We start from the raw sequence: 15,011 nt of genomic DNA, 5'->3' as shown, positions 1-15,011 counted from the left end.
CCTTTGTATCAGAAAATCCCACTAGAAGAATTATACTACTTAGAGCCACTGGGTTGCACTGTAATCCATGGGAATATGCACTCTTTGGAGTTAGCCAAACAGTGCACTGCCTGAACAGTCTCATAAAGTGGGCCTGCTACAAATTAAGCACTAATAATTAAATACTCTTCAAAGTACTATGTGTGTGTATATATGTGTGTATGCATGTTACACAGGCACATATATATGTATGTATCCATATAAAAAGGCACATATATATATATGTATCCATATAAAAACTCAATCATAGCAAAACCTGTATAAGATGATTACTTTTACCTCAAATTGAGCACAGAAGGGTGGAATCTACAGACTCTAGACAGATCAAGGATGTTTCCCTATCACAGCTATCATGGAGAACATCCACACCTTGTGACTCCAGTAAGATCAAAGGTTTGTTCTCCAGAAAAAACCGAAGTATATAGGCTCTAAATCTTGGTACTTAGCCAAAGTGCAGGTGAAGGGTGCAGCATGGACCTGAAACCTGAAGGATGAAGACTTACATTTGTAACTGTAAAATCAATCCTCCTCTTTCTTCCCTTAACTTGCTTACAGAATGCTATGAATGAAAATGTAAGAACCACCTCTGTCATGCCTTTGAAACTATGTATCTTCTATGGAAAATTGAAACTGCTCAAGAGAAATGAATGTCACCCACAATCAAATGAGGTACCTCCCCAACAAAAAGACTAATTTAACTACATAGTAATAAGCTCTTTCTACAAACACTGTCCCCATGTTTTACAAATTTGTTATTTGTAAATAATTTTAGACTTACAGATTACTTGCAAAAATAGTATCAAGTTCCCATATGCCCCACTTCCCCCTAGTGGCAACATCTTAAAAGACCATAGTACAAGTACCAAAACTATAAACAACTTCATACAGATTTCACCAGTTTTTCCACTAATATATTTTTTCTATTCCAGGATCCACATTACATTTAGTTTTATGTTTCTTCAATCTTCTCCAACCTTGGACTTAACCAGTTTTTCCTTGCCTTTCACAAACAACACTGATGTCATTAGGAATACTAGTAAAATTATTACCTCAGTGGAGAAAAATGGCTACTGTTTTTACGGGTCTATTAGATTCTAGGAGATCTTGAGGAAGGGAATTCAAGGGAAATCATGCAACTGTTTAGGTTAAAGAGAATCATGAGTTATGATGACTACATGTATGAACTGTAAAATATTTACTGACCTATACTCTTTTATGTGTCTTTCCAAAATGACCTTAAGTGCTGAGAACAGGTCTAACGATATATTTGTGTATTACACACAACATAGTGTCTTACACAATAGAAAATATTCAAGCCTTAACTGAATATTGACACAGAAGCCTTTTCTCTTTATCAGAAATGGTTTCTCATCTATCTTCTCAACCAAAACATAATTTTTAAAAAATGAAATCTTATGATTTGTACTTCTAACCAAGATGTAGTAGTAAGAACAACCTGCCCTCCTGCCTAACCTGAAACTTTAAAAAAGGACAAAATACATTAAGAAATGGTTTTCAGACATAGGGCATAAGGCAGTTCAAGACAATAACCCCTAAAGAGAAGAAAAGAATTGATGTAAGCCCTACAACTGCCCTTGCTAATACACTAGAGGAGTTGCTGGGCTGCACTGCAGGGGGAGGGAGTCCTGGTGGAACTTAAAAATCTCCATGAATTGAGGAAGTATAGCTCAGAGTCTAGGTAGGCCAAGGGAGCTACAGTAAAAAGTCTAGAGCACCAGACAGAAGACAGCTGCAAAGAAAAAGAGTTATAGATATCTGAACAAGGTTCCTCTTGAGTCTTCAGCTAAGTACTGACCAACATATGCACAAAGCAAACTGCCAGAGGCTGGAAAGAGACAATGGAAACTCCAGGACTTACATGGGGCTGTTTCCACAAGTCAGCGTACTAAAATAAAATTCACATGGCACTGTGTAGAGTACTCAGAAGAGTACAGTCTCAGTAGTTTGGAAAAATTAGCCCTAGGCTAAAGGCTACTAGTGTTCCATGGAAAACAAAAATAAAAGAAAAAAAAGGGCTCAAGCAGCTTCTAAGTAACTAAATTTTGTCCCCAAGGAAGCTCAAGAATATTAACCAAAAAAACAAATATACAGGCCTGAAAAGGTAAAATTTCCCAGGACTGGCATCCAAACAAATGCGAATCAAATTCCCTTGGGAAAAATGTCCTTCCACCTAGTCTTCAACAAATTCCCAGAGTTCTAAGAAACATGAAACAATAACTTAACACACACACACCACAAGGAAACAAAGTACCATAAGGAGAACCAGCAAAAACAAAAGACATTAAAATGATCTGTACTAACTTCCAATTGCTCGATTTACCACACATTAAATTCAGGAATGTATAATCAAATAGAAGAGGATATGACAAAACACAGATCTAAAGAAAGGAATGAATAATGATAATATGTGAATAATAATGGGTAAATATGTGGGTAAAGAAGATAACAGACACAAGATTAACAAAGAGGATCTAGTGAAGAGAAACACAGGCAATACACCCATCAATTGGTCAATATGCATTTTGTTCAAGTTCGTAAACAAGTAAGTGATATCGTTCTAACCACACTCTAGCTACAGTGGAATTATGTGAGAAATCAGTAACAGAAAGATAACTAGAAAAATCTCATAGGTTTGAAAAATTAAAACAAATTTAAGATTAACAGACATTAAAATAAATCCTAGAAGTAAAAAAACAATAAAGATTAATGAATAAATATAAAATGAGTATAAAACATAATAAAGTAAAAATAACAGCTAAAAATTCCTAGTAAAACTACAAATTTCCAGCAAGACTGACAAATAAGGAGAAAAGAGTTATGATCACAACCTTAAAAATGAAAAAAGGTGTTATGTTCCAGAGGGGAAAAAAAATTTATTTATCCTGATAAAGTATATCTATCAAAAATACTACATCAGGGCAGCCCCGGTGGCGCAGCGGTTTAGCGCCGCCTGCAGCCCAGGGCGTGATCTGGAGACCCTGGATCGAGTCCCACATCAGGCTCTCTGCATGGAGCCTGCTTCTCCCTCTGCCTGTGTCTCTGCCTCTCTCTCTCTGCATCTCTATGAATAAATAAATAAAACCTTTAAAAAAAAAATACTGCATCAAATATATTTATGGGTGACAACTTAAATTTTAGGACAAGTGACAAGAGAAAGATTTCTATTATTAACACTTCTAGTCAACAATGTATGAGAAGTATTAATTCAGAAAAGAAACTCAAGTTGTAAAAATTATGAAAATATCAAAACTGTAATTTCCAGATATTTATATGAAAATCCCCAAAGAATCTACAGATAAATTATAATAAAGAGTTTAGCAACATTGAGACAATAATCAATTAAAAAAGTTAACAGTATCTCAACACAATAACACCTATAAAGTATAATTTTAAAAATACCATTTATCAAAAAAGCAACAAAACTGTGTACATAAGTCTAATCAAAGATTTGTGGGTTCAGTATTAAAAATACAACAAAACAAAAACAAAAACAAAAAAATACAACAAAACTTTACTGAAAGAAAATACAGAAGACCTGAATAAGAATTCAGGAGAGGAAGAATATCATAAACATATCAATTCTTCCCCAAGTAAAAATGAAGTCAATGAAATCCCGCTTATAAATTCAATGTTTTATAGGAAGACCAAGGTGAAAAGAAAGACAGACATCAAGATTTAGCACAAAGGTACGGTAATTAAAATTCAGTACTGGTGCAGGTGTAGGCAAACACATCAAAGTAACAGAATAGGAATTTAAAAAACAGGTCCATGAATATAAAAATAACGATTTAAAATAGAGTAGTCCTGTTACTTAGTTGAGGAAGGCAGAAAAATATCACTACTACATGATGCAAATTATCTATATGCCAAGGAAAGGGAATTGGACTCCTTACAGTATAAACAAAAATCAATTTCAGATAGATTGAATGTAAATATGAAAGTCAAAAAAATCTTTAAAAAGATAATAGGAGAATATCTTCATTTACTTGATTTCAATAGGGAAATATTTCACAAACCTCCATAAATTCTTTAAAAAAAATAAAACTTTGGCACCAAACATCAGGTCAATATAAACACTGTTGAGAGGACTCAAAACAAGTAAAAACACTCCTAAAAATATTCCTGAAAGACCTTTTGTGAATTTAATTTTCCTAAATTTTAAAAATATGGCTTGGTTCAAAAAACTGTTCTAACTTCATAAAGCTCCCTCTTGTTATCTTCATGTGATGTTTAAAAATACAATGACTTGTTTTCTAAGATTTTCTGGTTTTTGTTTTCTGAGACCTTATTTTATTTATTCATGAGAGATACAGAGAGAAACAGAGACACAGGCAAAGGAAGAAGCAGGTTCCCTGTGGGGAGCCCAATGTGGGACTGAATCCCAGAACCCTGGGATCACAACCCGAGCTGAAGGCAGATGCTCAAACCACTGAGCCACCCAAGCATCCATCCTCTATCATTTTTATTGGAGGTTCTCTTTCCTCATCTATGTTGTTGTCTCTCTCCTGTTCCATTGTGATTCCATTCCAGAAACTTCTCAGGAGGGTCCTGGAAGGGAGCACTGGTAGGCCAGTCTTGAGAGTTCACAGAGCAAGACTGCTGAAGTTACTTTAGAACACAAGTCCTCTACATGGATCTAATATAATATAGTAGGCAAAATCTCTCCCACTTTCAAATTGGACAATCACACTTAATCATTTTCAAGCTGGTTGTTCACTACTTTTGAGATACCTCTATTCTCAGGCCAGACACCTCAATACTTCTTTCTACTTTCTTATGCACTAAAAGTGATATATGTAGGTTCTTTTGGTTAGTTCTCATCTGTTTATATTTGAGGGTTCGTGGTGATATCTCACAACCAAGTTCTGTTACAAATGTTTTCATGGGTTTGGTTTTACTATCTAGTATATACTAGACAATAAGTAAATAGTAGTAAATTATATTTACTACCTATTTTGATGTGGAAATTCAGAAAGATTTAAAAAACTAAGCGCGGGCAGCCCGGGTAGCTCAGTGGTTTAGCGCCGCCTTCAGCCCAGGGTGTGATCCTGGAGACCTGGGATTGAGTCCCACATCCAGCTCCTTTGATGGAGCGTGCTTCTCCCTCTGCCTGTATCTCTGCCTCCCTCTCCGTCTCTCATGAATAAATAAATAAAATCTTAAAAAAAAAAAAAGATTAAAAAAATAAATAAAATAAATAAAATATAAAATAAAATAATATAAAATAAATAAAATAAAAACTAAGCTGCCACCATAGATGCAATCATTCCAGAATCTAAGAAAGGCCTAAGAATTCATTTTTTAAAAAAATTTTGCCAACTTCTATATTTTTTCTGATTCACAGAAATATCTGCACTAATGTTTTAACTTTCTGTTTAATGATTCTGTATTATGATTAAAGCAAACTACTTAAATGAAAATGAAAATACTTTTCTGAAAGGGAACATAGTACTTCATGTGTAAAACCTAAGGCCTACATTCTCAAAAGGAGTACCACAGTAAATACAGGAATGTTGTCAGGTATTTTAAATCTTGGGGAAACCCAGCAGTATCTGTCAGATTCCATGCTAACTACTACTATAAACGGCTCAGAACTAGTAACTGAACAGAGCTGTTGGTTCCCTCTTTTGGACTAGGGACACTGTGAAAAAGTTACCAAGACACCAGGGGTGCCATAAACCATGTATCTTGATGAGACTTGCTTTGTAGAAAGAAATCACGTCATCTGATGATTTCAGAAGATGAAGAAAAGAAGTACCAGAAAATATAATGCAATTAAAGAAAGGCTAACATTATTACTGTCCTGTAATAATGAGCCAACCAATGAGTACCTTGGGAATTCATTTAACTTTATGTTCTTGGTTGGCCAGAGAAGAAAAAAAAAAGAGAGAGAGAGAGAAGCCAAACATAACAAATAAATGTCAAAATCTATTAAGAAAATATTTAGGTCATGGAGTCTAAAGGACTTCTAATGTTGATAATGTGATCATGACATAAGCAGAAGCATCACATTCAAAAATGTAAGAGCAACCTCTTTGTGTAACTGTAAGTGAACTTAACAGTCATTCATTTTGAGGTTTTTTTTCTATCCCCTTGCTTCATCTCTGGCTACAGACAATAGGTTACAGCCATTTGTTTACAAGCGTTTCAAGAGAGAAAAAAGAATAAGCTGTGAGCCAGTTTATTGGTTTCAGACATGTTTTTCAACTAATTCCTTCCTCAGCTACCTCTTTACCTTAACCCAACAACAAACAGCAACAATGATGACACCTGACAACTCTTCAATAGCTAAGTACCCATTTTTTTAAATTTCTTGTTTATTTTACTAAGTGTTCTTTATATTATGTATCTTTAACATACATTAACCTATTACAAATTCTACAATGCTTTGATGTTGGTGCTGTTTTCAAACATACTAGAAGGTAACCAATAATTAATAGTTATAAGCTACTATGTTACACTATGATTCTTAGATAACACGTTGTAAGATGTATTGACAACAGAAAGACATACATTTTCAATGAAATGTAACTCCGAATAAGAAATATAGGCATTTCATTCCTTATCTACATTTTTATTGAAGTACAAAAGATAAAAATGTAATTTGTAAATAGTTTGTATAACTGCCTTGCAAACCGAATAGGAACCTATCTACTGATGATGCATCTGTATGTGTTAAAATAACTAGGCAACTTGTTTTTAAAATGCTTTATATTATGCAGAAATACTTGGGTGAATAATCAGATAGGTATTGAGTTTTTAGCACTATCTGGGAAATTGTTCTGGGGGGCTAGAAGTTTTGTCCCCCCCTCTTTGAAATAATGAAATATACAGTACCACTTTCCCCAAAATTACCACCTAACACATAAAGAAAGATGTACCTGTATGTATTGAAACACACACACATATAACAAAAGTATAAAAATAAAAAGCAAATACAAAATTCAAACTAGTGATTACTTGTGGGAAGGAGGCAGGGGAAGGGTGGCACATGCAAACTTCCCCATTAAGTACAATATGCAAGCTGCAGAAAAATGCATATTTGTTAAAAACGAAGACAACAAATTACATTTCCACCAAGTCATTAGAAAAGATCTGAAAAGATACAAACACTAAACAATTAAGGTAAACTTTCACATTCTGTTTTACATTTCTTATTTTTCAGAGTTTTTGCAATGCACCTCTATAACTTCCGAGATTTAAAAAAAAATTAATAAAAAGGAAATAAAGTATTTAACGACAGGGGGAGGGAGGAAATGGCAATACAATCACTGCCTTCCTTATGTGACATGTTGTATTTCACAAAGTTAATGTAGCATTTTAGATTGTAAAGTATTTATTTCTTCAGGAACATATGGACTGGGACGCAGTAGATCCAATTTATAGATAACACTGAACTTAAACAACATGATAAATGACCTCATGTAATAAAAGTCCCATTTGGAGTAACACGTAAAAATCTTGGAAATATCAGTAGTATGTTACTCAGCACACACTACAATTTCTTCCTTTCACTTATTTCCTTGTTTTATTGAATTTTACTGAAAAAACATGCATTAAACACCTATTATTTAACCAAAACCATGGTAGGTATTGGTAGTACCAAAACAAAAAAACATGGCTCCAATTTTCAAGAAGCTTGTAACATACCGTAGCACTGTCCAACACAATTTTCTGCAATGACAGAAAAGTTCTACATCTGCACTTATATGGTAGCCATTAATAGAATGTAGCTGTTAGGCATGTGAAATGTAGTTAATGCAACTGAGAAACTAAATTTTTCAATTTTAATTCAAATGATATTAAATTTAAGTAGCCACAATGACTAGTGCATACAATATTAATACAGGTCTACAGGAGGACAAGGACAAATAAACAGATAACTACCATGTATTATGGTCAACACTAAACTAGAAGTATTAAGGCTATGAGAGCAAGGAAAAGAAGCACTGAGCTCATCAGAGAATGGCTTCTAGGAGTACTGATACCTAATTCACATAAACAAAGTGAGGCATTACATGAAGAGGGACTACAAAAAATAAAGGCTTTAAAGTGTAAAAGTATATAGTAAGAAATTAAATAAGTTTTATATACCTAATTGGAAAAAAAATTCATACTAGGGAGTCAGAGGAGAGACACTGGATGGATAAAAGTATGTTGGGGTCAGAATGTGGAAATACAGCATAATGTCAGGAGCTTGGTTTTATTATAAAAGATAGGGAAAGCCACTGATGAGTTAAATTAGTAATTAACCCATGGTTAGATTTGCACATACTTACAGCTGAAGTAAATTAGTGTAAAGTAAAGGAAGAAAATACTAGCAAAAAAATACTAGTTATATTTCCCAGGAAAAAGCCTGACAATCCTTCCAAAAGAGAATGAGCAATGAATCATTTAAATAATTAAATTCTTACCTGACCTAATACAGCGGTCTAAACAAATAAACTCCTCTATTCAAACTCCAAAAACTTAACTGGGCTTAAATTTATAGAAAGAAATGAAATAAAGTAAATACCAGCATAAAAATGAATACTTCAACCAACACCCATTTAAAAGTCACTAGTGGAGATCCCTGGGTGGCTCAGCGGTTTAGCGCCTGCCTTTGGCCCAGGGCACGATCCTGGAGTCCCGGGATCGAGTCCTGTGTCTGGGTCCCAGCATGGAGCCTGCTTCTCCCTCTGCCTGTGTCTCTGCCTCTCTCTCTATGTCTATCATGAATAAATAAAAAATAAAATAAAGTAATATGACGATAAAAAAAATAAAAGTCACTAGTGTTTAGCACAAAGGTGAGGGAATGCATATTCTTAAACTAAGTTCCTATGGCTTTAATCAGGTCTTTTAGGAAATGAGAATTAAACTAGCCTAGTACTATATCAGGATGCTTATATATCACTATAAGACATCAAGTGCCCTTCAAAAACAAAAACCCTCAAAAAAATAAATTGAATGCAGGACACCTGGGTATCTCAGTGTTTGAGCGTCTACCTTCAGCTTGGGTTGTGATCCCAGGGTCCTGGGATCCAGTCCCGCCATCAACCTCCCCACTGGGAGCCTGCTTCTCCCTTGGCCTGTGTCTCTGCCTCTCTCTCTGTGCCTCTCATGAATAAATAAATAAAATCTTTAAAAATAAATAAAATAAGATAAAGTAAAATAGAGTGCAAACATCGGTAGAAAGAATCCTACTTCACCCATGAAAAACAACAAAATGCCTCAAAATGGAATTTTTAAAAATCCAAATCCTGTCATCTCAGCATACACAAACTTTTAGTGCAATCCATAAAAATAAACGTAATGTAATATTCCTTTGAATTTCCCATATGCTTTTAGTATATGTATCAACATCAGATGGGAAAATTTATTTTTATACATGTACTTTTTGGGAAAAGCTTCAAAAATAAATTAATTTTACAATGGAAATTTAAACAACTGTTTCCAAGAATAATTTCAACATGCACTAAGTGTCACTAAGTAAAAACAAAAGAGAAAAAGGGAAAAATATTTTCAGCCAGAAAAATGCTAACCAAGAATTTTTTCAGGTAAGTAAAGAACCCAGATTGTTTGTAAATAATGTAACTGGAACAACAGAGTCTTTTTAGAATACAATGAGTAGAAATTAGGGAATCTCTTCATGTGTATATATAATTTCATTTTATTACTTCCTCTTTTTTTTTCATTTTATTCTTTTCTTAAATTTTGGAATTCTGTATTAAGATGATTCTATGAAGTAAATTAACTATACCGTGTAATCATAAAAAAGTCCTATACTTAAACACTACAAACTTGATTATGAGCACCAAAAAAGCCACATAGTCTAGAATCTCAATATTCTTAAAATAATTTAGCAGAACCTATCAAAAGATACAACAGCCCACGGAGTGTGACCAATTAAAATCCTATGAGTCAAGGTAATTGGAAGTGGTTGTGAGGCAGGAGGAGCTACAGCAAGTAAGAAAATTAGCAAAGGCCATGTTGGGCTAGTCTCTGAGAACTCTGAATAGAAAAGGTAGAGAGAACTGATTTTGCAAAGCCACAGCTGTGGCTTATTAAAATCCTAACACTGGCAAGAAACTTTAGACATGAAGTGAAAGGAAGAATAATTTGACACTATTTTTATTAGGCACAGTGCCCAAACCAGAACTAAATCTTCTAATCAAAGGCTCTTTGCTATTAACACCATCAAGATCCATTCACAACTTTTCCCACTACTTATTTTTCCAATTTGAGGGAAGATAAGATTAACTGGGCTAAAATAAATAATTAGCAGAAAAATGGTTAGTGTCAAAGACTGCCTTCAACAGTCTAGAGGGAAGGAAACTGGTAGGTGAAAGGGTCTGAGAGAAGTTGAGTATGTATCAGTGCAGAAAACCTAAAGCTTATTCCTACTTGAGCTTTGAACCATTCTGTATTCTGAGCCACTGCATAATTTGGTAATAAGTTAATACACCAAATAAAAAAGGGAGATTTTCTTAGAAAAAATCGAATTTAAAAAATGTTTTTTAAATCACTATTTCATATCACTATCTTTAAAATTCACCTTCTTTTAAAACCTAAGATAGAAAGGAATATTATACTTCAATCATCCTTTCAGCATCCTTACATACTACATAGGGAATGGATATTATTAACCAACTAATTGGCAAAACAAGAAATCTAGCATTATAAGGATAGCAAGCTAATGAAAAATTCAATAGAATTTGAGTCTCTGAGCGCCCTGAGATTTGCATTTCTATTTCCTTTATATTTTAATCAATTTTATCTACACTTCTGTGTTGCTCTATTACCCTGAATATAGTCTAAGAGTTCAGGTTTAGTCTTCTAAGGATAATACATGTAAAAGTAATCAGCACTTTGTTTTATGGACTACTAGCTTGGAACCATTGTGTATCAGGTAATCTAAGTTTTGAAATAGACATAAAGCACTAAAAGTTATGTTTTGACATTAGAAGAATATACATTTATCACAAGCATGATTTATTTTGAAAAATGTTCCCAACTATTTCAACTGTCAAAGCCAACACACATATTTTAAACCATAAGCCAAATTTTTCAAACTTAAGTGTATCCAATCTGCTGGTGTCAGTTAAATATAACACATTAAACAGTTCAATGCAGCTATATGAACAATAGAGAAAAAGGAAAAAAAAAAAACTGATCTTACCTGGTAGTTTCTTTTCTCAGATAATGTATGTCCATCAGTCCTCACCATAGAGTCGTGTCCTTTCCTCACAGTACTGGAGGCAATCAAATAGAACTGTCACTCAAGGGTCGTGTCACAGGAAGGACCGCCCACCAGTTCTCCCTCTAGAGTGGAATTATCCAAAAGCCGTCAAAATTACTAACATGTAAATATATGAACAGTAACAAAAAATCCAATATGATACACAGAAAACAAACAAAAAGTACTTTTTTAATATCATAACTGATCCTTTTCTTAACCACCTAGGGAAAGTTTGAGTGGCAGATGCTTTATCTGAGAAACTGTTAAATATAAAAAAGTCTTCCCTCCCACTTCTCTCTCCAATTAAAACTGTCCGCCAGACCTCACACACAAGGAAGACACAGTGAATAAAAAACCTGACAAAAAAGTTCAGCCCTCAACTCACATATTTTTTCTTTTCAATATTCTATTAATCCTAGAAATATCCAATTAATTTAGATCCAGTCATGTAATTTCAAATCATTTTCCTCCAAATGCTCGTTTATACGGCTGTTATTCATTCAGTTTATTCCTATGCCACAAGACTGGAATACATCATATATTGTCAGGATGATTAACAGATGTGAACTTAATTCAATTTTCTACTAAAATTTACTCCAAGGAAGAGTAGCAACACATGCCAACTTTCTGGATGCCTCTGTCCTTCAATCTGACAATTTTACACATACTCTAATAGATTTTTTTTTTTTACATTAAAGCAGAAAAATAATGGAGCTCATTTCTTAACCTGAACACATAAGTAAATCCAAAATGATGAGGCACTGTATATCTCAGGTACGAAAAGCAAAGCAAAACAAAACAAAACACTGAAGCAGAGGTAATAGTCCCTAGAGATGCTAATTCAAAAATATAAATTGAAAATGAAAGAAAAAATTCAAAAGTGCTATCTATAAAGAATTTGTAAATATAATCTTTTCAAGACCAATGTCTTCCATCCAAGTTTTACCCTAAGAAAGTAATAAGTATACCAATTAAATTAATATAATAATAGTTGCTAACCACTAAAAATCATAGAGCAATCATTTAACATCATAGGAAATTTACTTTGGGAGAGGATAATAAAAACCTCTAATTTAAATTCATAATAAGTATGAATCAGTTTTTTTTATTAAAACCAACACACACGCGCGCACACACACACACACACACAGATTACCTCTAAAAAGCAATCTAATAAGGATAGAAAACATTTTCAATGAAAATAAATCATTGAAAATATTACATTTAAGTTTTAAAAAGAATCCACATAATGAAAATCTGTATTTCATCTCTGGTTTTATGTTTGATCACAAAGTGAGTGAGTGCTATACTTTTACTTAATTTTGACCACCTTATGTTGTATGTTTGGCTGAAATACTTTAAGATACCTTGGCTCTAGGCCAAAATGTTAATTGTTCATTACCAATTTATATATACCACTAATATTATGTCTCTCTCAAAAATAATAGAGAAAGGATTTTTAAGCCATAAGTATATTTACTGCCATAAATGTAAGCTTTACCATCTGTCAAGGAAATAGGTTATCCATAAAACAAATTATCAAGTGAACTGATGTCCAAGAATAGGTAAGTGACACACATTCAACTCCAAATGAAATTTTCATGATTGTTACAAAATGATAGTGAAACTAAATTATGCATCCCCTAAAAAAACAATCATCTCACTTTAATGTTAGTGTTTTATAAAATTAGTAATTTAAAACAGCACTTGCCTTAACTATTAATCTACTCACAACAACTCTGAATTTAGTGGATAGTAATGTAAAACTTCAGTTTTTTTCTTACACGGTAAAAATGTTCCCTTATTAAATTAGTTATGTTTAAACTGAAGTGCATACATTACCTTCACATTATGCCAGTTTCATCAAAAGATGTTAGAAATCTAAAATCAGGCAAGGCAATTTTCAATGTAATTTAATGTATCTGAGCACAATCTAACGGTATAGATTATAAAAAACAATTAGGACTTTACATGCTAAAAAAAATAGCTTAATAAAAATAGAGGTTATTATTTAATCTTTAAACTTACCAGCTAAAAGAAAAAGTTTAACTTTGGAATACTATGAATTTTAGTACAATGGGAAAACTTGTTCTTGTTTCTTTTGTTTCTCCTTCTCAGGATAACTTCTAGTATTTCATGGCTCAGGGTTTCAGTCAACAGTCACTATATGCTCTAAGCAATATATGAATCAATATTCTATACTGATCAATAACTCAGACATCATCTCCTTTTGGTAAACAAAGGGAAAAAGGAATAAAGGCATTCAATTTTCTTCTAGGTAATCACAAAGAGCTAACATCTGTCACCATTATCTTGTATTTAATAAAAATATTCAGTAATAGATTGCGTTGATACTCATCGGGAATTAATGCACAACAAATCAAAGAGGATATAGGTATATATGTAAGAGTATGTGAAAAAAGGAACAGATATGGGAAAATATGCCCACTACCTGCCTACATTCATTGAAGCTGTACACATTGGTTTTCCTACAAAGTCCTAAATATTCAAAAGTCAGAAAAGACAAAATATATACAAAACTACAGTGAAATTTTCTATAAGGCAGGATACCTTTCAAGATGGAAAAAGAGAGACTGTATTTATCCTCCTGCCTTAAACAGCTAGAAAATTAGATAAAATATATAAAGCAATGACTTTCAGACAATGGACACATTTCAGAACACATATCATCATAAAAACACCAAATGAAGTAATAAGCCCCACTGTCTGTGGAAGCACGACACCAAAACACAGGGAGGGGAAAGGCAGTAACCAATCAAAGCCTAATGGTTTCGGGGAGTTAAAGGAAAAGAATCCAGAGTTAGGGGAGATAACAAGACAGCTAGAATTTGCAGGGTGAATGAAGAGAAGGAAGCTGTGAGAAAGAGCTTCAAAGATCTGAAGACAGATTGCCTTCAAGGTTTTAGCTGAGTAATTATCTGTATACGTATGTGAAAAAACTACTGAATTAAAAAAAAAAAAACTACTAAATCTAAAAAGCCTCTACAAGAACTCACGTTGCAGTCAACAGGAGTAGGACAGTTTTAACACAAGGAGTATTGAATAGAATTTAGAAGCTAATAAATGCATGAATAATAAAACCAAATAAGCTTTAGACTAAGGATGTTTTGGACTAGCACTAACAAAGTTAAAACCAGCCTCAAAAGATGAAACTACTTCCAACTGCCATAACCGTAACCCAGAACAAACCCCAACAATATTTAAAATAATACAACACACTCCCAGCATTAAGTAATATAAAATTACCAGTCATGCATAGAAGCAGGAAATATATCCCCAAACTAGGTGAAATATAAGTGAAGAGACCAGCAGTGATAACAAGTGATACAATTAGTAGACAAAGAGATTAAACCAGACACTGTAAATACATCCCATACTTCAAGAAGATAAAGAAAACTATGAATACAGTAAGAGAAATACAAGGGCATGGAAAACACAGAAGTTGGCAATGCAAAGGAATTTATGGTGACAGAAAACGTTTACATCTTGCTTGTGGTGGTTATAGGACTCTCTCTACACATTTTCTAAAATACGACCAGAATGAAAAAGACACAACCAAAAAAAGTGAGAGCTTGCAAAACTGGTGAAATCTAAGGTAGACTTGTAGCCTAATTATACTGTGTTAATTTCTGGTTTCAATAATGCACTATAGTTATAGAAGATGACACCATTGGAAGACAGGTGATGGTCGTATGGGATTTCTCTGTACTAT

General features: G+C 33.4%; 1 protein-coding gene across 1 annotated transcript in view; it reads right to left on the bottom strand.

Annotated features, from left to right (window-relative positions):
• CNOT2 (CCR4-NOT transcription complex subunit 2) overlaps positions 1-15,011 on the bottom strand; it is a 116,251-nt gene that overhangs the window by 60,832 nt on the left and 40,408 nt on the right. The window contains 1 exon segment of the mRNA XM_038549998.1: positions 11,219-11,291. Coding sequence (XP_038405926.1) covers positions 11,219-11,291 — 73 coding nt within the window.

Source organism: Canis lupus, chromosome 10 (assembly GCF_011100685.1).
Source record: "Canis lupus familiaris isolate Mischka breed German Shepherd chromosome 10, alternate assembly UU_Cfam_GSD_1.0, whole genome shotgun sequence".
NCBI classification, from domain to species: Eukaryota; Metazoa; Chordata; class Mammalia; order Carnivora; family Canidae; genus Canis; species Canis lupus.
The sequence above is the reverse complement of the archived record's forward strand: the minus strand, read 5'-3'. Positions and strand labels throughout refer to the sequence as shown.